This window comes from Rhinolophus ferrumequinum, chromosome 23 (assembly GCF_004115265.2).
Source record: "Rhinolophus ferrumequinum isolate MPI-CBG mRhiFer1 chromosome 23, mRhiFer1_v1.p, whole genome shotgun sequence".
NCBI classification, from domain to species: domain Eukaryota; kingdom Metazoa; phylum Chordata; class Mammalia; order Chiroptera; family Rhinolophidae; genus Rhinolophus; species Rhinolophus ferrumequinum.
Window position 1 is genome coordinate 40,675,526 of NC_046306.1, and position 24,628 is coordinate 40,700,153.

Sequence of the window (24,628 nt, forward strand, 5' to 3'; positions counted from 1 at the left end):
AATGTTCTAATATTTTAAGAAAATATTTTCTACTAGACTGCTAATAATCAAGACAGTAACGAAAAAAATGCCTTACTCATAATGTACCCTTAAAATACTCTCTTTATTACGGATATCTGTATCTGTGCCACCATTTATTGGAAAATGCTAATAAGATTCTAAGAGACATGTCCTGCTTCTGACTGTGTAAATGTGCTGCAATATTAGTGAGGATATGATTTCTCACATCCTGGCCTTTTGATGAAACGCCTTTCCAATACCAGTGTGTCATCTTATCCTATGATTTCACACATCAGCTGCCAGGGCACCTACCCGAGAGCCCAGTTTCACATCGCAGCAATGAGCCAGCACCTGTTAAGAGTGGAGAAATCTGAACCTTGTTAGTGACTGTGAAGCCTCCTGGGAGTTGGGACACTGAGCATTGTCATACTCACCGCCAGCATGTCTGTACCGAGGACCCTGGCAGCAGCCGTGACAAAGTCCCCCACCAACATGGAAAAGCCAGGCAAACCCAGGGAGAAAAAGCGGGGCGGACAGTGCCTTATAATGGTGTTTAAGATATCCTAAGAGGGAAAAGAACACAATTGTAATTTTCAAGAACAAGATTCCAGAGGAATCAATTAGTCTATACATTACTACTATATGATAATCTAAGAGAACTCAGATCACAGAAATTTCTCAGTTGGAACGGGGAACTGGGAGATGAGTTAGTCCAAGGCCAATTGTAACCATTTTACATGTAAGAGAATGGAGACACTAAACTGTAAAATGACTTATCTAAAATCTTGATTGTAGCATTGGGACTAAACACTTCTTCCCTCTTCCACCCAAAAGTGAGCTCCCTGGACACGCTACAGGAGAGTTGAGGTAAATATACAAATAAATCTTCAAAGATCTATCATTTTCCACATTCTTCAATTTTTCAAAGGTTAATAATACTGCTACATTTAAAAAAATCTCAAAGTAGGCAAAGAGATGGAAATGTTCACTCTTCTGTAATTCCAGGTGTTACACAATTGGGAATGTATGGAGTGCTGTGGTAATACGACTGGTCACTCTCTAAGGTTAGGTAGTCGGTGTGGCTCTGGGCATAGGTGTGATCATGAGGTACAAGTGCAAAGTGCAACAGTCACCTTTTGCATAGTGTGCAGTATGAAGACCGTCAACTGCCCACACACCTGGTGTTCCTGTGTCTGGTGGAACGGCCCCTTACTGGTGGGTGGCTGGCCCCTGCCCACCAGCTCTGTTCTGAGACCGTCACACATTCTAGACTGTGGCAGACCAGACCAGGACTCAATTACTAGACAGCCTTCATGCCACCCACGGCCAGGCCACATCTGTGAAACCATCTGTGAGTGTATGTGTAAGGGAGATCAGTAAGAAACCCAAAAACTTCCTTTATGCAGGTTTAGGCCACACACACTAATCAAATATGCTGAAGTACTATAGTTATGTGACTTACATTATACAAACTATAGTCTCAAAATACAAGACACAAAATACAAAAGCAATCTGGTTTCTTTTCTCAGATTTCAGTGTGGCTATTTCAAACATCCTTCAAAATAATCCCAACTTAATTTGGTTAAATTACGGCAAGTAGTAGCAACATGCTGAATTCTAACAAGTCCTTCACAATCAAAATAACATCATTTAACAACTTATCTTAAAAGATAATATTTATGTGTTCACAAAATCTTTTTTAAGATTTATTTTTCCCCTTACAGTGGACTCATTTAGTTTCTACAAATTGCGCTGTTTATATCCTTAAAATGATTGAACAATGCTTATTCTATTAGAACTTATATGATAAATAGTTCAGCAAGTACCAATATAAAGTGTTAGCATTTCAGCAGACTTTTTCCTATACCAAAAATAAATACATAGATAGACAGATAAAAGGAAGGAAGGAAAGAAAAACCTGAACCACACTTCTCCCAAGTTAATGTTTAAACCTGCTTTAATCACATCCTTTGATACACGTTGGGGTCCATATCAGCCAAGGCAAACATTCTAAGGGGCTGAGCAGATGGATGCTGCAGTTTAGAAAGTGTGTGGTAAACTCATGCTCCAAAAGTGGAACAAAAGATCCACCTTTTTCATAATTAAGCCTCTGATTAATGCTCTGGGCTCCTCACCACACACCTGTAATTACTCACAGAGGTACGCATTGTGCTGGGCCTTGTCTCGGAATATCAGGCATCAAGCTATCCCGCAGCAGATGGAAGCACATTTCTGTTGACATATGCTGCAATGAAAGGATTTGTGCAAACCTGGCTAGCAAGGTAGCAGAATGCCATGCATTTGAAGATTAATAATGCAAACAACCACAATGTTAACTTTGTTATATTTGTGTTAATTCCATCTGTTGAGATGAGGAACTAAGCCTTGAACCCTATAGATTTTAAAAATCTTTACCCATACTTAAATAAGCCATTTTCTCATTATGGAATTTAGAGTTTTAACTTTAAAAAAATGGTTTTTGGGAATTATGAACCAAACCCTTTAATAAGGCCAGAATTTGTAAGAGAAATCCATTTTGCTTCATGAGAGTCACAAGTGTAAAGGCAATAATCTGTAAATGGGGCATTTACAAGAAATTACTCAGTTGCCACTAAAGACGGCAGAAATGCACGCAGCCACGGTTCTCCACCTCCTGGACCTTGGCCAGTCACTTCAACAGAACCTGTTTCTATGGGCAAGAGGATTGGAAAGAGAGGGCAAAATAACAGATGGCTAGCCTACCCTACCCTGCCACCCACAAAAGACACCCCTAGGAGAAGTGGAGCCGGTGCTGCTGTGGCCAGTTAAAGATGGCACTGGAGCAGGGTTAATGTGGGGGTTAAAGAGGGAAATATGTGGCCAGTCAGCCATATTATGGCCATATGCCTGCTTATTTTGCCTATCCACACTGAGATGGAACAAGCCTAAGATTATATCTTTGTGAAAACATTTTAAAGTTAGCAATAACTATGTGATACTCAAAAGAGCAGGTGTATATTCCCAAGAGAGAGACATCCACAAAATGCTCCACTCATTTCTAGTAGAATCTTTCTTTCACTTTCCCCTTGATACATTAAGATCATAGCTGTTAACTGGAATCTTTGGAAAAATTAAAATCTTGAGACTCTGAAACTTTCTTCACAGTCTCCAGGGCTTTATAGACAGCATGGAATGGCACTTCCCAAACGTCAATTATTCATGTACAACCTCACATTTTTTGTCATGTCCACATCCAAAGTGAACATTATTTGTTTTTCAAAGTAACTTACTTTTTTGAACTTTAAGTTTATTCTGGAAAAACTAGCAAACCTGTGTCATAAACAGAAAATAATCCTTAAATCAGTACAATAACAATAAACCAAGACTACTCAATTTTTGCTAACTGTCACTGTCTGATGGAGGCTCTCCTTGTTGAAAAGGGTGGTTTGCAGTCTAGTGTGGTGTGAGAGAAGTTCTGTACCTGCTCCAGGCTGCCGACCCAAGAGAGTCCGGAAAGGGGCCAAGGACTGGCCCCTTTCCCACCATGCGACTTGATGCTATTCAGTGCTACCTCCACCGTGACCACCAGTGAACAACTCCTCTCTAGAAGGGGGACCACGAGGCCTGGGTTCAAGGCCCAGTGCCTGTGATTGTGGGCAGATCGTGTCATGCATAGAGCTTCACACTTCTCTTCCATAAAATGGGATGATGTCAACCTTTACAGAGCTGTATCTAATGGGATGGTAAATGTGAACACATGCCTCTGTAAACTGAAAAGGACCATACAGAAGTAAACAGTGACAAGAAAGAAATATTTTTTCCCCCAAAACTGGAAGGACTCTGAAAGATTTCACTTTCTAGAATTTACTTTGGAGAATTCAGTGAACTACTTACTGTTTTGCTGATATTCAGAAAGAACATTTTAAAACATTTCAAAGGTGGCACAAATATATCTCTTAGATTACATTAACCCAGAAATTAAAAACTCTAGAAATTAACGCTTTCAAATAACATCCTTAGCAAAGCATTACAAACAAATAGCAAAATACAAAAGGGAGAATGATTCCTTTAAATTTTCTACATTCTAAGGAGTTCTAGAATTTACCCCAAACAAGTGAGTCTGGTAGCAAAAATCAGTTTCTTTTTCAAACTCTAAACATACTAAAAACAATAAGCTAAACAATAAGCTCAATAAAAAATGGACTCTAAAATAGGAATTGTTTATTCTTGAAAACTGATCAGTTTCAAATATAGATGAAACATTTTCACAAGCTTTTGTTCAAAGGCAATAAAATTCATTCTTCAACATGCTATAATATAGTGAACAGATCACAACACTAGTATTTTTCTCATTTTTCATTAAAAGGCCACGTGTATGCTACACCCTGAGTGTGGTAACCAGATGTAAAATGACAATTTTGAATTTGCAGCTTATCGAAAGATTCAGGTTTATGAGAAAGTAACTGGTGAGAACATCTGTCTCTTATCACTGATCTTACAAAAAATCAGGTAATTCAAATAGAGGCGTGTTGTTTCCTCTCCTTCAAAGCACAGTTCTATAAACACAAACCACATTCAGCCTGGTAAATGAATCGCTTTAATTGAATGCTATGTACACAGTAACTGGAAAAACCATAAGTGATAAGAAAAACATATGGTGATGGCAACAGAAATTGGTTTATTCGTTTTGCATAGTGTTGTTTCTTTAGTTCTCTTATAATTGACCTTTAGAACGATAAATGTGTAAAATAAGTTTGTTTATTATGGTTCCAAACCTTCCAACAATTACACAAAATGAAAATTTAAAAGGAAGGATTCATTCTGGAAGCATTTCTATTGTTTACATAATTGCACAGCTATAATTTAGTGCTCATGTTGTTATGGAAAATAAAAAAGGGCCATTACAGGCCATTTCAATTCAAAATATTGCACAGTGGTGTCAAAAATGAGGGAAAATGTTCACTTTAAAGCAGTTTAAAATGGATTAACCCTGAAAACAAAAAACATTTCAATATAGTATTCTGTGAAATACAAATGTGCAAGAAGTAGCCCTCCTTCAATTGGAATTAGAAATGTTGCAACTGTACTTTCACACCAATTACACATATATTATTCACTTAATATTTGCTCATGGCCCAGCAGATGATGGTTGTAACACAATAGCCAGCCATCTGTCTCCCTCCTTTCCTTAGCGGACTCACGCCTGCTCCTTAGGAGCAAACAGATCTGGTTATTCCACCTAAAATCACTCAGACCTTCCAGGAAGCCAAATGGAATTGTTAAGAAATAAAATCTACATATGCAAAATCACTGAATTCCTCCTTTAACTTTTTAGTTTAAGAAAACTAAAATGCTACACAATTAATTTTGTTATTTTTTAAGGAAGATACCTGTCTTTTATCTAGAAAATTCTATAGGAAGCTCGTTTGTTTGGTAAAATGGGGAATATTGGATCTGGTTATCCCACTAACCTGGTTAATAAAAAGGTACACTCATTCCACATCCAAGTAGAATTACTAATTATCAAAAAATTTGAATACAAAGGGATACTGTTAGCACTAAATCTGGATATAATTTAAACTTCCTTTAACAACAGAAAAGGCAGTCAAAATCCTGCAGTATCTCGAGGATATATTTGTAAGTATCAATTATATGGGCGAAGCTCAGAAATGCCATGTGACAAAAAGGTTCTAGTTATCAGAAGAACAGATCTTAAGTCCCAAGGTCAGGTTCTCTCGCTTTTGCTCGTGGGTCTCTGCTCCTTCATCACGCACACAAAGACAACCTTTCCATACCACAAGAGGCTACCTGGCTTCTTCATGCTCTACACTGATTCAGGTAGTAGTTTTTGTTGACAAAAATAAAGCCTTTAGGGCCTCTGCTTGGCTCAGTTGGTTAGAGCGTGAGCTCTGAACAACAGGGTTGCTGGTTCGATTCCCACATGGGCCAGAGAGCTGCGTCCTCCACAACTAGATTGAAGACAACGATCTGCCACTGAGCTTCCGGAGGGGTGGCCTGATGGCTCAGTTGGTTAGAGCACGAGCTCTCAACAACAAGGTCGCAGGTTCAATTCCCGCATGGGATGGTAGGCTGCACCCCTGCAACTAAAGACTGAAAACAGCGACTGGACTTGGAGCTGAGCTGAGCCCTCCATAACTAGATTGAAGGACACCGACTTAGAGCCGATGGGCCTTGGAGAAATACACTGTTCCCCAATATTTCCCAATTAAAAAAATTTAAATAAAATAAAGCTTTTATGATATGGTCTTTGGACAAAGCACAGCAGATCATGTCATGAGCATTAAACTTATAGAAAAGTCACCGGAAATAAAAATATAGCAGGATAAAGCTAAAAAATTACTCTCAAGATCCAAGCCAAGGAATATATGGCATGTCCTATCCGTTATCTGCTAAAATGGCCAAGTATTGTATAATCTATTTGGAGAAAAAAACAGAGATTTTTATAAGTGTTGGACAAATGTGACTTTTCTGGGTATAACTATGTTATCAAAGCCAGGAGAAAGATGACAAGTTAAAGTAATTGGTTCTGTGGCTGGAGAAACAAAATCACCTGGTACTTCTCACCACAAGAAAATGCTATGGAATTGTAACAGCTATATACAATGTCAGAGGGGTAGTAGACTGGGGACGGGGAGTTATCACTTTGTGAGGGGTATAAATGTCTAACTATTACATTGTTTTGTAAACCTGATACTAAAAAAAAAAAAAAACCAAAAAAGCTATGGAGAAGACCCTGACAGCAGCATGAGAAGGGGAAGGGAGTGACCAGCATGAAACAAACTTGTCATGGCTACAGAAGCTGCTTTGACCATTTGCGTGCCATCAGGATTTCAGAGGTAAAACAGTGAGGCAGAGAAAGTCTTTGTAACCCTCAAGCCCTAAAGGAGAGCCTTGAATATTTTTTATGGTTGTTTTGTAATTAACCCCTCATCTGTGAAGAAAGGCTCTGCTAGTCTTTATACTGATGAAGACTGTCTACTTCAGGAGAAAGAGGAAATTGATTAATGGATTTAAAGAAAACTACATGGATTTTATTTTATGCTGGAGTTGATATGGCACCAGCTTAACTGCTTTTTTCTTGTAAGAGCTTTATTGAGATATAATTTATATATGATAAAATTCACCCTTTAAAAGTGTACAACTCAGTAGTTTTTAGTATATTCCGAGAATTGTGTCCTATCACCACTTTTTAATTACATGACGCCAAATGGAAACCCTTTACCCATTAGCTGTCATTCTCCACTCCCCTCCACCAGGCAACCTCATCTACTTTGTCTCTGAGCCTATCCTGGACATTTCACAATATGGGTCAGATAATATGCTGCATATTTTAAAAATCTGGCTTCTTTCACTTAGTATGTTTTCAAGGTTCATCCATGTTGCAGCACGTGGCGATACTTTATTCCGTTTTACGACCAAATAAAATTCCATTGTATGGATAGACCACATTTGGTTTACCCTTTCATCAACATTTGGGTTGTTTCCATCTTTTGATGACTGTAAATACTGTACAAGTTTTTGTTTGAATACCTGTTGTCAGGAGTGAAATTGCTGGTTGTGGGGACAGAGTCCCCGAGAGCAGTTTCCAGGCTCTTGGCCTGGTGTGGAGAGGTGCTGGCTCGGGTAGTGAATGACCATCAACTGTGATTGGTTGGCCATCAGCTGTAACCGGTTAGCCAATTGGCTACTGACGTAACTGCGGGGCTGCGTTGACTGGTTGGTTGGCAGACAGAGTAGTGAATGGCGGACTGCAGATCGTGTGGCTACTACTGCGTGTGTCTCGCCTGGCTGCCAGAGAGAATATAGTGGTATGACTCCCCTATCTATGGCTCCGTGGGTGTTCCTTTTTGGCCTCACCATACCCTGCGTTCTAATGTGGGGAGCAGGATCAGTGGCCCCGCAGGCCGCCCCGCACGACAAATGGCGCAGCGAGCAGGGTCTCCTGCGCGACACTCGTTAATATGCTATTTTATGTTTAACTTTTGAGGAACTGACAAATTTTCTGTAGCAGCTGTACTATTTTACATTCTTACCAGTAATGTATGAGGGCCCAATTTTTCCACTTCCTCTTTTATTTTCCCTCATTAAAAAAAAATTATTACAGCCCACCAAATGATTGTAAAATGGTCTCTCACTGTGGCTTTGATTTGCCTTTCCCTGGTGTGACTCATGATGTGAACATCTTTCCATGTGCTTACAGCCATTATTATATCTTCATTGGAGAAAATGTCTAAGTCCTTTGGAGTCTAAGTCCTTCACCCATGTTTAAATCGGGAAGTTTATCTTTCTGTTGTTGAGTTGCAAAACTTCTTTATACATTCTTTGCCCTAGACCTTTATCAGATATGATTCGCAAACATTTTCTACCATTTTGTAGGCTGTCTTTTCATTTGCTATTGATAGTGTCCTGTGATGCATAAAATATTTTAATTTTGACGAAGTACAATTTATCCACTTTTTTTACTTTTGTTGCTTGTGCTTTGGGTGTCATATCTAAGAATCCATTGCAAAATCCAAGATCACAACAGTTTACTCCTATCTTTTTTCCTGAGCTTTATAGTTTTAGCTCTACATTTAGGTCTTGGATCCATTTTGAGTTAATTTTTGTATATGGTATGAGGTAGGAGTCCAACTTCATCCTTTTGAATGTGGATATCCAGTTGTTTCAGCACCATTTGTTGAAGAGACTATTCTTTTCCCACTGAATGTCTTGGCACCCTTGTTGAAAATCAGTTGACCACAGATATTTGGGGTTTATTTCTGGACTTCATTGATCTGTATGGCTAATCTTTCACCAGTACCACACTGTTCTGATTACTGTAACTTGGGAGTAAGTATTGAAATAGGGGGAACTGTGAGTCCTCTAACTTTGTTCTTCTTTTTCAAGATTGTGTTGGTGTCATGCGGGGTATCCGGCGGGGTCTCTGGTGCCACTCCCCACATAAGAACGCAGGACATGGTGAGGCCAAAAAGGAACACCCACGGAGCCATAGGTAGGGGAGTCATACCACTATACTCTCACTGGCGGCTGGGTTGGAGACACAGGAACCAGGAGCAACACAATTCTCAACCCTCACTGCGCCGCTTGCAGGCTCAGCCACCATCTTCTTGCTAGCTCCCCCTTTTTTTGATAGCCTAGCCACGGCAGTTATATTAGTGCCCAATGGCTCACTGGTTACAGCTGACGGCCAACTAGCCACAGCTGCTGGCCATTTGATCACAGTTGATGGCCATTTACTACCTGAGCCAGCACCTTTCTATGTGAGGCCGAGAGCCTGGAAACTGCTTTTTGGGGCTCTGTCCCCACAGTTGGCTTTTCAAAGTCCCCTGAAACTGAATATGAATTTTAGGATCATTTTCTTCCATTTCTGCAAGAAAAGCCATTCACTGGGATTTTGATAGAGATTGTGTTGAATCTGTAGATCTATTTGGGGATTATTGCCCTCTTAACAATATTAAGTATTCTAATCCAAGAAAATAAATATATTCCCATTTATTTAGGTGCTCTGTAATTTTTTATAGCAATGTTTGTAGTTTTCAGTGTATATAAGGTCTGACAATTAAATTTGGGAACTTGCCACCGTGTGCTAACATTGGCAGCACTGTACAAACAGCTCGATAAGGTTTCATAACCTTGGTATATCAGTGTCTCACAGCTGTGTTCCTGTCAACGTGTGGCGGTGTCTTGCTGAGTGGTGTTCATTATGTGTTTTTGTGTGCTGTCTCGAGAATGTCTGAGCTTGAATAAGAGCAGCGAATAAAGCTTAAATTTCTTGTTAAACTTGGCAAGAGTGGAAGTGAAGTCAGGGACATGTTAGTCCAAGTTTATGGAGATAATGCCATGAAGAAAACGGCAGTGTACAAATAGATTAAATGTTTTTCTTAGGGGAGAGAACATGTCACTGATGAAGAGAGCTCAGGGAGGCCAGTAACAAGCAGAACTGATGAAAACATTGCAAAAATTTGTCAAATTGTGCGTTAAAATCATCAGCTGACTATGAGAAGCACAGCAGACCAAGTAAACATCGATAGAGAAACAGGAAAATCTTAACTGAAAATCTTGGCATGAGAAAGGTGTGTGCAAAAATGGTCCCAAAGCAGCTCACCAGGATGAACAAAAGCACCGGAGAGTCGAAGTTTGCCAAGACCTTTTGGAGAGGCAAGACGATGTTTTGGGCCATGTTATCATTAGTGATGAAACATGGCTGGTACCAACAGGACCCTGAAACAAAGCGTCAAGCGCACAATGGAAGTCAGCCAATTCTCCACGACCAAAAAAGTTCTGTCAGTCCAAAATCAAGAGTCAAAATGATGTTGCTAACCTTTTTTGATATCAGAGGGATTATTCGTTATGAATTTGTGCCAACTGGACAGTTAACCAAGTTTACTATTTGGAAATGCTGGAAAGGCTGCACGAAAAAGTTGGATGAAAATGACCTGAACTTTTTGCCAGAAATTCATGGTTTTTGCATCATGACAATGCACCATCTCACACGGCACTGTCTGTGAAGGAGTGTTTTGCTAGTAAACAAAGAACTGTATTGGAACACCCTCTCCCTACTCACCTGATCTGGCCCCCAATGACTTCTTTCTTTATCTAAAGATAAAGGAAATATTGAAAGGAAGACATTTTGATAACCTTCAGAACGTCAAGGGTAATACGACGACAGCTCCGTTGGCCATTCCAGAAAAAGAGTTTCAAAATTGTTTTGAAGGGTAGACTAGGTGCTGGCATCGGTGCATAGCTTCCCAAGGGGTGCACTTCAAAGATGACCATGGTGATATTCAGCAGTGAGGTATGTAGCACTTTTTCTAGGGTGAGTTCGAGAATTTCATTGTCAGTTCTTGTATATCTTACAGTTCTTTGGCTACAGGTATTCCTAAAATTTTATCCTTTTTGATGCTACTGTAAATGGAACTGTTTTCCTAATTTCACTTTCCAATTGTTCATTGTGTTGGACAGAATATAGCTGATTTCTGTATATAGATCCTTTAACCTTGCTGAATTCATTTGTTCATTCTATTAGTTTGTGTGTGTATGTGTGTGTGTATTTCTTAGGATTTTCTATATATAAGATCATATCGTCTGTGAATATAGATAGCTTTTCTTTTTTTCTTTCTAGTCTGGATGCCTTTAATGTCATTTTCTTACCTAACTGCCCTGGTTACAATCTCGTTACACCACTGAATAGAAGCAGTGAGAATGGACATCCTTGTGTTGTTCCTGATCTTAGGGAGAACACAGAAGTTTAAAAGGAAAATGCCTATTGTTTCTTTGGTGGGAAGAAAGCCAGAGCCTATGACTTGGCTCCAAACCCAGAGCAACCTTTTCTCAAAATATTTTTGGAAATTAGTAAATTTGTGTGAGGATGCTCAGGTACTCAGTGTTCAGAAACTCTTGAGAAAGAACTTACCCTTTGTCACATGAATCAAGTCATTCCCTCACTCCCAAGTCCTCAGCAATGCGAACACAATAGAAAGCCTCCTTCGCTCTGACCCACACAACACCCTGCTTGAAGCACACGGATCATCAGGGGCAGTTTTTACATGTGCTTCTTATAATGGGCACTTCACAGCTCACTGGGGGAGAACGACAGGGAGATGGCAAACCCATCAGGAAATTCTGGCACATTTATGATTCCATAAGATGAGGAAAAATGTTGCAGGGTCATAAAAAGAACTGACAAAGTGACTTACCAGCTGTACCAATCGTGCCTTGAAGATGTCGTGGCCTGTGTATGTAATGACTGTCTTAGTCATGACCCAGATAAGCCTCAAATCCACAGCGTTACAGTTTGCACAACAGGCTGGCTTAATGAGGCTGATGCACATGCTCCACAGCAGTTATTAACTCCTCACAATGAGACTTTAGTAAATGAGTGTGTCAACAAATGGCTGCTGGGAAGTGATGACAGTGGGAGCATCAAGGCTGCATCAGACTCGCGCGCATATTCGTAAAGCGCTCTCAGAATGCTGGACATGGATCAGCACTTTGAAAGCGAACCAAAGCTGAGGGGCTCATCTACACAGAATGGCATTTGTACACCCCAAGAATTTACTAGGGGCTGGGAGGACGGTGGGAAAGAAGGGGATAGCAGGATACTAAAACCTGCTTTTTCTGAGGCAATCAGCTGCTTGTTTCAGACAAGTCTAACTGAATCAAGTCTCCACTCTCTCTTCTACCCCACTCCTCTACGACCTTTACAAAGTTCTGGAGCAGACGACAAGCAGAGTCACTGCTATCACAGATAACAGGATGGGTAGAAATGCACTCATGGTGTGTAATCATGTAAGCAATACCCTTAAGAAAGGAATTACCACAATGATTGAAATACACACACTTAATTAATACAGGTATGAAATAGACAGGCGGCTATCCTGTTTCCAGGTTTACTGTTCATCCTGTCTTAGGAATGCATCAGCTAGAAATATATTCTTCCTGGAATATGAAAAAGAAATTCTTGGATAAAACCATAGGCTTAACACACTCAGGTTTAATCAACACCACCAATAGAATAATCATCTCACTCTCATGCTGGAATACGGATGAGGATCTGGCTCAAAATGAAACAGGAATTTAGTAGGGAAAACACATCTTTACTAAATTTGGATACAGGGGTATTTAATTTGTTCCTTTGGAACCATGAAAACTTAGAGAGGAAACAGCTAAGAGATCATCATCCAATCTTTTCATTTTACAGATATGGAGCAGGAGATCAGTCAAAGCCAAAAATTGCCCCAAGTTTAGGACACAAGCCCAAGCGTGCTCTTCCTCTTTATAAGAAGAGAAAAATGTTAACACAGAGTCAATAAAGCATCATTTGACATTCACGAATGACCAGTCTCATATATGAAGCACAGCACCATTTTGAAGATGTTACCTACCTCTGAAATGCAAATTATTCTTTCATCTAATTCACTTTGCCTAAAAAGCATTTTAAAATGCAAATAATACTTTTTTAAAGCTATACTTTCAAGTAAAGTATATTTTTCAAGCAAATGACTGTTAGGGCTTAAAGATGTACTTCCAAAATATCCATGTAACTCTTATTCCCACAGAAATATCATATGAGGGAACTGGTTCATAAAATGTTATCTTCAAAACTACAATACGCTTCCCACCAAAGTATTCTTCTCAGGAAACTGTTAGAAAGAAACTGTCTGTGTGTGCATGCGTGCGTGTGCCATATGTAGGCATGGGTGTGGGGAGGCAGTGATTAGAAACATTCTATGGAAAAACATCAAGAAATTTCCCAGGATTGCAACAAGAAATCAAGATTGCTATTTTTCCCTCAAAGTGATCACTAGTGAACCCACACCAGCTGTGGCTTCTGTGCTTTCACCTGCAGACTCAACTCTGCTTGAAAGATTTAAGGCTTCTGATGCTGCTAAGACTAGCATCCACTGCATTTAAAAACGTTTCCTTCTCACTTGATGAAACTGGGAAACCTGGTTCTCAGGTTTGGATAACAGTGAGACTGCTTGGCACAGAGCTTGGCTGGGCTGTTTCCAAGTCCATGACAAGAAAGAAGTTAAAGGGGAACAACTGTTTTTGTTGAAGCTTCCCATATCTCCTGGGGGCTCTGAAACCAGAAAAGAAATAAACTTTGGAATATGATTGTTATCCATTCTTTTCATTCTAGGCTAATACAAATGTAGGCTCTCTAGTGAAATTATCCACCCGCACATAGAAGCAATGTTGAAGCTTTCAACATTTTTCTGTTTTTAAAAAAATAAAAAAGAGGGTATCAGGTGGTCATTCAATTCTGGGAGTGTACAGACCATCCTGCCAATGTAGGATGGAGGTCTGGATGAGTTATGTAAAGCAGTCCCAATAGGTGCCATTTTTAGTTTCTGCTTGGGCAACAGAATTACAACTACTTCTTTTTTTGTAATTTAAGTTGTAGTTGGACAAAGAGCTCCGAAGACTAGCAAAAATTTGAGAGAAAAAAATCCCAAAGGGAGCCAGCTCTGTCAACTTTATTCAGGCCAGAACCACTAACAAAGTAGCAGTATCGAAAAACCTGAGACATCACCTGGTCTGCCCATCCTATGATGGATGCCTTTTACATGCTAACCCTACCAGAGCAAGAAGGAAGGAGGTAAAGGTATGCAATAAGACCACCTACATAATTAATTGACCTCTAAAGAGTTGACAAATGTCTCACTGCTTCAAATTCTAGGACTACCTACCGTATCTAACATTTTGTTTTTTCATTTATACATAATAAAATTCATTTGGGGGGGCTTAAAAAATACTTTCTTTTTCTTTAAACAAAGTCGCTTTCAGGCAGTTGTTGGAGGGAATGAGGCAGTAGGAAGAAAAGGGATTTGGAGATAAGATTCCTAAAAGACACCAATAATTTGCTATTTAACCTTGGGCATATACTTTGTCTCCTGAGCAAACAATTTCACATTTGTAAAAAGGGAATGGAAATGAAACCAACACCAAAGTGCTCTTACAAAGGGCAAAGAAGACATCTGAAAGCATTTTGTAAATTCTAGAGCCTCATACATCATTGCTTTTATTAAATTACAGCATCACTTTTAATCATGGTATCACTAAAATATTGATTTTCAAGGATCAACTGAAAATTAAGTCTTGAAATAAATGTAAAATCTACTCATTAAAAAAGAATGTGAAATGAAAGCCAAGTCATTCTGATAATTCCATATAAAAACATTCAACAATAAGCTGACTAATTTCTCAAGTGCTGACTTGGTTGAAGGTACCATGTTAGCTGCTGGGAGGATTTTGAGGTGGAATAAAGCATGGTCCCTGACTTCCAGCAATGACCCCTTAGGGGTAAGGAACAGCTATGCAGTGAGGCCAGGCCAAGAGCATAGGGCTCCTGCAGTGGGACAGGCAATATTTCATGGGGACCCAGGAAAGAAAAGCAAATAGGTGACACAAAGCCACTGGGTCTTAACAAAAGGACCATGCTGAACATGGTCAAAGGAAGCCTCTAGTATAGAAAAAAAAAGGTATGTCTTTTATTTTAACGTTTTATTACTAAAAGGTTCTTTTTTGCTAAAATTTCTCTAGCCCATGAATACCTACCAAAGAATATTTTTCTATTGAAGAACAAAAGAAAATCTGTTGGTTATTGTTTCTATAGAAAACAATGTTGTCACTAAAAATGTGTTCCGGTAAATAGCATTAATAGCTGAACAATCTGCAATTAGCACACTACCACTTACTGTTATGTATTAAAAAGAAATCAACAGACAAAAAGAGATTATTTCCCACAAAGAAGAGCACTTTCTCACAGAAACAAAACTTGCAATTTAAAATACTTTGCCTGACGTTATTTCCTTGTACCCAAACCTATCCTTTATGGAGTATAAACCACAGTCATGATTTAAAATCTCTTATATTCAAAATCACTCCTTTCCAAATGGGAGCTAAAAGTCCCCTCCCCAAGTACAATGTAGTAGTACTTGAAATATCACTGGATGTCATCTCTCTCTCTCTCAGCTCTTCTCTGCCTAAAAAAACCATAACTCTAAAAACCTTCATAGAATTCTAAATGGAAAAAGATAAACTTGCAGGTCAACAAATGATATTTCACACAACGGGGAATCCCCTCTGCAGTGACCACACCAGAACCTACTGAAGGCTTAACTGTCCTCACCTTTCCAAGGCCCCAAAGAGAGCCACAATGACACCATTTCATGAAACAAGAAGCTCAAGCCAGAAAAGGCTTTGTGGTCACTGACTGATGGATGCAGCAACTTAAGTGCAAGGCCAGGGCTAAAGCTCTAAAGTAGATGTCCCTTTTCCTCGGAGTCCGTGACACGGCCAAGCCAGAGAGCCTTGGAGAGATACTTTAAAGATTGAGAGGCTTACAAACCTCAAATCAATTACCTACCATATCTCAACAGGATCCTCGGTTAGAAAGTTGTCTCTGGTGGTGAGCGGGAGTCATCTGTCAGTCCCTGCCCTGGAAGTAAGACCGCCTGATCCCTCTCTCCCCATAGGCAGAGCTCGAGACATTTGAAGAAGGCAATTATCTGTGCCCATGTGCCAACTCTTCACCACGCGAGCTGTTTTCTGGCCATTCTTCTTCCTCTCAGCTACTTGGGCAGCACGCATGACCCCTTCCTGCCTCCATTCACGCTTGCAGGGCCGCCTCAGACTTTGTGGTACAGGCTGTACTGCTTATTCAGATAGGGCTTCCAGAAATACATCTCAGACATTTTTCATGTGGACTCTGAATTAATCATATCACTCCATGTTTTACTTCTTAAACTAGTTTTCAAAACATAAATGCAGAATTTTAGAAGTTGAACCAGATGAAGCTGCACCCACTTTTTTTGAAAAAATAGTTCAATACTGGCAATTTTCATATAGTTCAACCTAAACCATTTGCCTCTCTTACTTTAATCTCTCTGGTTAAATTTTTGTATGATTTAATTTCCTTGGTTAAATTGAGAGAGCTAGTCTTTCATACTTGTTTTGATTACTGAGTTTATCATTTAATTCATATTGCCTGCCTCTTCTCCCTGGTGTCATCTGCACAGTACTCTTAAAACAGGGTTTCCCAACCTCAGCACTATTGACACTTTGGATTGTAAATTCTTTATCATGGACTTGTGCATCGTAGGAAGTTTAATGACATCCCTGGCTTCTACCCACTAGATGCCAGAGCCCCCCCCACTCCTCACTTGTGACAACCAAAATGTCCCCAGACATTGCCCAATGTCCCCAGACGAAGGGAGGTAGCAAAATACCCCTGAGTCCCAGGAATCACTGTTCTAGGGTAATGAATGTTAACTAGCTCACCACATACAAAGTTCATGACTGCTTTGAAGTTGACAGTTGGAACCAGAGTCTCAACCAGAATGGTTCATTCAACTCATCTACTTTGGTCACCATTCTTCCCCAAGAGGTGATGTCGTTTTAAGGTCTTCCTTTTTTTCTTTAATTTTCTATCAATCAACACATTTATAGAGTGCCTGCTCTGCTTGTGAAAAGACAATATACACTCCGGTGAGTCCACTAAGGAAGATTCCGGAGATTTGGGCCTTGGAAGATGCCACCATACAGTCTCCTTCCAGAGAGAGACCTCAGGCCAAAAGAACATTTTTCTCTACTGAAAAATATAGGCCAGCATATACACCATATCATATGGTAACAGTTTAGTAAGAACAAAATCTTTCAGTTGTCTACATACATTGAGTTGCTATTATGTTTAATGCTTTATTTCATGAAGATGTATTTATTAAACACTTATAGCTAATATACATAATTCTATTCTTCACTGATAGCATTTACTTAAAGAAGGAAAGTCTTTACACCTTTAACTCCAAAAAGGGAAATCAAATAAAATTCTACTTTCTGGGTCTCTCAGGTAGTCTTCTTCCTGTCTGGATCAGCCTCCCATGCCATCATCTTACCTTTTAAAGCTGTGAAACAAGTTCACTGCACATGTGTTTAACCTCATAACCAAAACCTCCACCATCTGTTCCTTCTACGTATTTCTACTCTCCTTATTAAGGTGTAAGTGGGCTCAGTCAGTAGCTTAGTGAAAATAATTATTGGTTTTACAGCTGTAAAAGAAAAAAGAAACTTTCCAGTTTTTTATTTTGGTACAGTCGATCGTAAGTCTCACAGCCATTGATGGCTGAACAGTTATAATAATTTTTTTTGATAAAACTTTGACTAACGTATGGTTTGTACATTCTCATTAAACCTTATAGGAAACACTTAGAAACCACTGGACATTACTTGATGGTATAATATTAACTGTATGATAGACTCTACATTTCATCACTGAATTTATACAATAAGCACATAATAAGAATTATCATTAACTTAACAATACATGTCAGGAGAGGCTCGACATAATCTACCTATCCTTGCAAATACTATTCTTTCATCAAACCTAAGTCAAACTTGACAGTTTTTATTGCTCCAGTTAACCTTTATACTCAACAAAATCCCATTAATTTGAATAAATTAAAGCTAATAAAAATTGTATTTTTAGAAAAACAAAGTTTGTTTTTTAGTGTCCAATTACTTTTAAAAAACAAACAGTAACTTAAGCGGCTAACAAAAACATAAAATTAACAGAGATCTTTAGAAGTTCTCTGGTTTAACAACTATAAATAAATTTATAGTTTGCGCATCAACTATTTGAACTCCAATAGGGTTAAAAATATGTTCTCTTAAGTGGAGAGAAAATGTATCTGGAAATCTTTCCCATACATTTCTCCTTCTTAACAGGCAAGAATTCTTTGAGGACACTCCTCTATACACTGTTGGTCTGCCTTTGTGCTAAGACGTACACAGTGCTGAGAGGGGTCACATCCTACCTCGCCCCCACCTTTTCTGAATTCATCTTCTTGCCTTTCTGAGTTGACTTTTGCTTTGAGAGATAATGGGAATAGTGCCAAGAGGCTCTACTTTTTGAGGGCACTTACCACTCAGCACTGTATATCTTACCTGTCCAAAGTATCTCTTTCTCTCTCTCTCCTTTCTCTCTCTTTCTTTGACACACACGTACACACACACTCACACACACCCCATCTGTGTCTCAATACTTGTGAAGTCCTCATTACCTTGCCCCTGGGCTGCTACAGTAATTCCCTTTCTGTGTGTGCTGTAATCATTCTCTCCTGATTATAATCCATCCTACATAACCACCGTGGTTTAAACTTCCTAAAATGCTTTTTGGTTATGTTGAGTGTTATGCTCAAAAACCGTCAACAGCTCCCAATTAACCAGGGGATGAAAAAAGACTCTGAATCAAGGCTCTATACAGTGCTGCCTGGATTCATGTCTACACATTATTTCAAGTACATATCTGACACTAAATAAAAAACACTATGGTCACTGTACTTTGAACATGGCCTGAGAAGGTCTGTATCTTTGATATGCAAAATTCTCCCCTGCTTCTGGTGCTACCATCTAAATCCTATTCATCCTTGAAATTCCTGCTGAAATCCCACCTGCACTGTGAGCTGCTTTCAAACCAACTAAACTAGAGGGATATTCAACACAGTGCAATTCCTGTAACGTGTGTATCACTCATTTGGCCCTCTGCACAAGTTGATGGATATTATACTCATTTGTGTGTCTCACATAAATACATACCTGTAAAATCTGATTAGGTCTTTACTATGGTAAGGAAAGATATTCCACCTGAGAAGTTTATCAAACCTTTTATTATATTTAGTAAAGAACCTAATAATAAACTGCCTTCAAATAAATCAGAAGGTCCAAAAATGGCCAATAGGAGGCGGACTTAGAGGTCCTCTAGTCCAGCTCATTCACTGGATCACCTGTGGTCAGGCAAGTCCCCATGGCCAGTGGGTGACAAAGTTGAATCTAGCACCCAAATCTTTTAGCATCTGATATGAAGCTTGTCATACATAGAAGTCAAATGTTGAATACATTTTGCAGGCTTGGAAGATAAATTTCCTTATTCTTAAAAACCTTAGGAATAAGGCCCAGAATTAGTCCTATTTTTACTCACTGTACAAACCTATAGTTTTTTTTTAATTGTTTTTAAATAAAGTTTTTAAATTAGCCTTCCAAAGTTCCTCTACTGATACACATCAGGGTTAATATTTAATCATCTAAACATCAGTTGGACCTTTAAATTTATAAATATGCACTTTAACCAGCTAGCATTGAATTAAAATCCCATTAATTCAAACCTTGGTAAAAAGGAAAATATTTGCTGTACAGATAAGCAATGGTAGATGTATTAGAATTATTTCTTTGAATGTGAGATAAACAAGGTCCCTAATTTGCCATCTTAATTCTTCCTTCTCTGAAACTGAATATTCATTTATGTTTAGCTTTAAATATATTTATAAATTTATGTATAGCTAACATATATGGTTCTGGTTAAAAGTCTAAATTTTCAGCAAAGAATAATTCTTTGTCTGAGAAAAGGTGATGCAATTATTACACATCACTGCATGATACAGGCTGTCTGGGGTTATTAAAAGAGTCAGGTATGGCCAAATTACAAGTATCACCCCTGTGCTTGCTTTCATAGTTGAGTCTTATGCTCACTGAGGGGCCCTTTGGGATCTTTTTACAAATGACTGTTTATTATTATATTATTCCATCATCTACCTCATGAGAGGAGATTGTAACATCCGTGAAGAAAGCCATGAACTATTTTGATTCTATGATAGGATATTACTCTACATATGTTTAAAATTGTGTTTTCTTTAACACTTGTGTGGCAAAGGGTCATTAAAATATAAAGTTAAATGAAAGCAAAATGTTCCTAAAACAAGTTAAATATACTTGGCTACAAAGCCAGTAACTAAAATTAAAGGAGTAGGGGGATGCTACAAATGCACGTAACAGCTGAAATATGAACCAGTGCTGACCATGCATCACCAATGCCCAGCACGGTACCTAGCAGAGTAGTCACCGTCTGCGCCAGGTTCTTACTTGCAGATAACAGAATCTGTTCTGCTGAGATTAAGAGGAAACGGATTTATATCAGGGCATTAGATGGCTGTTAGAATTTCTAGAAGTGCCAGGGAACCGAGCATGAACCCTCTACAGCCAGGAACAAGATGGCAAGCAAGAACACGTAGGTACAGCACAGAGCAGTTCCAACAGAGACTCTGCTGCCTGCTCCTGCCACCAGTGATACAGGTGCCTGAGCAGAACTTCCATGACAGCTGCTGCCCACCATTCCCCACGTCCGCTTTCCAGCACCACATAGGTGTCTCGGCCAGATGGAACCTGAGTCAATATCAACCCAGCTGCAAGGAGCTGGGGACACGCCGAGTTCAGCTTTCTGGCTTCCATCATTCATAATGCACACTGGGTGGGATGAGGAATGGGTTGAAAGTGAACCAATGGCCAGGGACACACAAGGAACGTTTTGGAATCACACAAGGATTAAATAAACATATCATTACTGTTTTTGACCCACAATGTGGCGAGAGGTCATTTCTCTACATGTTCTGAAATTCCACAATGCCTAGTTGCATTTTTAGTCAAATTATTATGTTCAAAAGTAAGAGCGTATGTGGAGGAAGACTCTAGTTGTTGCTGTCCTTCTCCACACGCTCTCTAGAATCATTGCAAGGGCTCAAACTTACTGAATGCTATTGTGTCCAGGCTCCAAATTGAGTATATTACGTGTTTCACCTCCTCAACGTTTTCAAACAACCCTCTGAAGTAGGCACTATAATTATGCATTTTACAGGTAAGGGAACCAAAATACAACAAGGTCAAATGACTTAGCTAATAAAGATATAGCCAACTGAAAACTATAAGACGTTATTAAAAGAAATTAAAGAAGACACAAAGAAATGGAAAGATATTCTGTGTTCACAGACTGGAAGAATCAACATAGTTAAAATGACCATAATACCCAAAGCAATATACAGATTTCATGCAATCCCCATCAAAATCCCAATGGCATTTTTTAAAGAAATGGAATAAAAAAATCATCAGATTTGTATGGAATCACAAAAGACCCCAAATATCCAAAGCAATCCTGAGAAAAAAGAACAAGGCCAGAGGTATCACACTCTGATTTCAATTTATACTATAAAGCCACAATAATCAAAACTGCATGGTACTGGCAGGAAAAACAGACACATAGATCAATGGAATAGAATTGAGAACACAGAAATAAACATATATATATATATATATATATATATATATATACACACACACACGTTTTTATATATAAAATTTTATATATAAAAATATATATAAAATTTTTGACAAAGGAGCCAGAAACATACAATGGAGAAAGGAAAGACTCTTTAATAAATGGTGCTAGAAAAATTGGAAAGCCACGTGCAAAAGAATGAAATTAGACTGCCATCTGTCACCATATACTAAAATTAACTCAAAATGGCTCAAAGACATAAATATAAGACCTGAAACAATAAATTGCATAGAAGAAAACATAGTTACTAAACTTATGGAACTTGGGTTCAAAGAGGATTTTATGAACTTGACCTCAAAGGCAAGGGAAGTACAAGCAAAAATAAATGAATGGGACTATATGAAACTAAAAAGTTTCTGCACAGCAAAGGAAACCGTCAACAAAATAGAGTCATCCAACTGAATGGGAGAAGATATTTGCAAACGATACCTCCAATAAGGGGCTAATATCCAAAATATATAAAGAACTCATACAACTCAACAACAACAACAAAACACACCAAACAATCCAATTAAGAAAATGGGCAAAACAACTGAACAGACACTTCTCCCAAGACATACAAATGGCCAACAGATATATAAAAAAAATGCTCAATTTCACAAGCTAGTTGGGAAATGCAAATCAAAACCACAGGGAGATACCACTCACATCTGTTGGAATGGCTATTCTCAACAAGACAAACAATAACAAGTATTGGAGAGGCTTTAGAGAAAAAGGAACCCTCATACACTGTTGTGGGGAAATGTAAATTGTTATAGCCACTATGGAAAACAGTATGGAGGTTCCTCAAAAAATTAAGAATAGAATTACCGTACGACCCAGCAATCCCTCTTCTGGTACCTATACAAAAAAAATCTGAAAACATTTATCTGTAAAGATATATGTACTCCTATGTTCATTGCAGCATTAGCTGCAGTAGCCAAGACATGGAAACAATAGATGATTGGATAAAGAAGATGATACATATATACAATGGAACATAACTTGGCCATAAGAAAAGATGAAATACTGCCATTTGCAACAACATGGATGGATCTTGAGATTATTATGCTAAGAGAAGTAAGTCAGACAGAAAAAAATTGAGAACGATATGATTTCATTCATATGTGGAATATAAAACTGAAAGCAACAAACAAACAAGACAAAAAATTAAACAAAATCTCATAGACACAGACAACAGTTTAGCGGTTACCAGAGGGTAAAGGGGGAGGGAGGTAGAAGAGGGTAGAGGTGGTCAAATATATTGTGACAGAAGGAGAACTGACTCTGGATGGTGAACACACAATGCAATATATAGGTGATGTATTATAGAATTGTACACTTGAAACCTATATAATTTTACTAACCAATGTCACCCCAATAAATTTAATAAAAATTAAAAAAAAAAGTTATAGCCAAGATTGGAGCTCAGACAGGCTGTCTTGAGATCCATGCTCTTAACTGTTAAACGATTTCACACTATATTATACTGTATCATAACTTTGTACTATTATGATTCAGATTTGTAGCTGGATTGTTACTTCAGAACAGAACAACACATATTCCTCCTGCTAAGAGAGGCTTCGTGCTTTTTTGGTGTGTTATAATATACGATAATAGGACATTATAGATGAAAATCACAAAGACCTTCATTTCCCAAAAGTTCTACATGCAAATTTGCAATAATAATTCTGCATTAATGTAAGCTTTTCATTTAAAAGAGAACTTAACTTTGATGTATAACAAATTACATTAAGACATTAAATCTGTAAGTCATTGTTAAAAAATAGACCGCTTATTTTAGCAAAGAAAACTTTTCAGTCTTTGATATATGTTCTTAAAAACATAAAAATAAAATTCCTTTCCTCAACTGTCCTTTTCCATTTCACACATATTGATCTTTCCATATGTTTTAAATAATGATGAAATTAATAGGAACTGCTTTTAATAAATCCAAATCATAACTCCTTTCATGTCCAAATATTTTGCGGAAGATTGAGGTGAAGAAGTTGCTTAAGCATTATGAAAACCTAAGAAGAACCAGGAACAGCTTTAAAAGAAAAGTTGAAAGATGGTGATGAATTTGGAAGGCAACTATGGAAAGGTATTTGCAGGTTGGATGTGGGAGGTACTCCAATAAAGGTGGATTCTGAGGTGGGGTGGGACCAAGGCCAGAGCCCAGGTAAAACAAGAGAGAAGAGAGGACCAAGTCCAAGGACTGCTTTATTGACCAACTTGTTACTAGCTGTGAATCAATGAAAAAGATATACCCTGTGGAATAAGCTAGGCCTGCCTGTAAATTCTAATAGCCTTTTTAAAATATGTGGCACTGGGCAAAAGTTCTCAGTATTTTAGTTCAAAAAATACAGTGGGTCATGATATTTACCTAACTGAACTACAGAGCAGAATCAATGGGACAACATCACACAGTTCCCAGCAGACTGTGGCATTGCAGGTGCTGCGGAAACAAAGGTCATCCACCCCCACCAGCCCACCAGACACAGAGCAGCCAGGTAGAGGGAAACCAAATGGAAGACCCCTTCACAGGCAGGCTGGGCGGCCCCACAAGTCACCCCAAATTTTGTTCATAATTTATTGTTACTTTGAAAATCTTTATGATCCTAATTATTTCTCTAAACCCATAACATAACATAATCAATTTTGAAAACTTCTTAGTTGAAGCAAAAATAAAGCAATTTCAAAGCATTTTTCTCATACTAGTAAATCATGAAGTCACACTGTGGGAAATGCTATTTGATAAGGTCATCATTTTAGCTATTAAATTATTAAGTTATTAAAATAGCTAAAACTGGTCCAACCAATATCAAAAACAGTTGGTTTGGAATGTAACATTTTGAATTCTGGCTATTTGGTACACGTATTATTATTTTTAAACATAGAGATGGCTAGATTTGTTTACATAATTAAGTTGCTATCATATTAAATGAAACCATGATTTTCCATGATAGTATAACAGGACATAAT

At 38.4% G+C, this 24,628-nt stretch overlaps 1 protein-coding gene across 4 annotated transcripts in view; it reads right to left on the bottom strand.

Moving 5' to 3' along the window:
- RALGAPA2 (Ral GTPase activating protein catalytic subunit alpha 2) overlaps positions 1-24,628 on the bottom strand; it is a 316,937-nt gene that overhangs the window by 141,509 nt on the left and 150,800 nt on the right. For 3 of the 4 annotated variants that reach the window (XM_033094559.1, XM_033094556.1, XM_033094557.1), the window contains one exon: positions 435-563. The exons of the other annotated variant lie outside the window; for it this stretch is intronic. In XM_033094559.1, the coding sequence (XP_032950450.1) occupies positions 435-563 (129 nt within the window). The remainder of the gene's footprint in view (positions 1-434; positions 564-24,628) is intronic. 4 annotated transcript variants of the gene reach the window in all.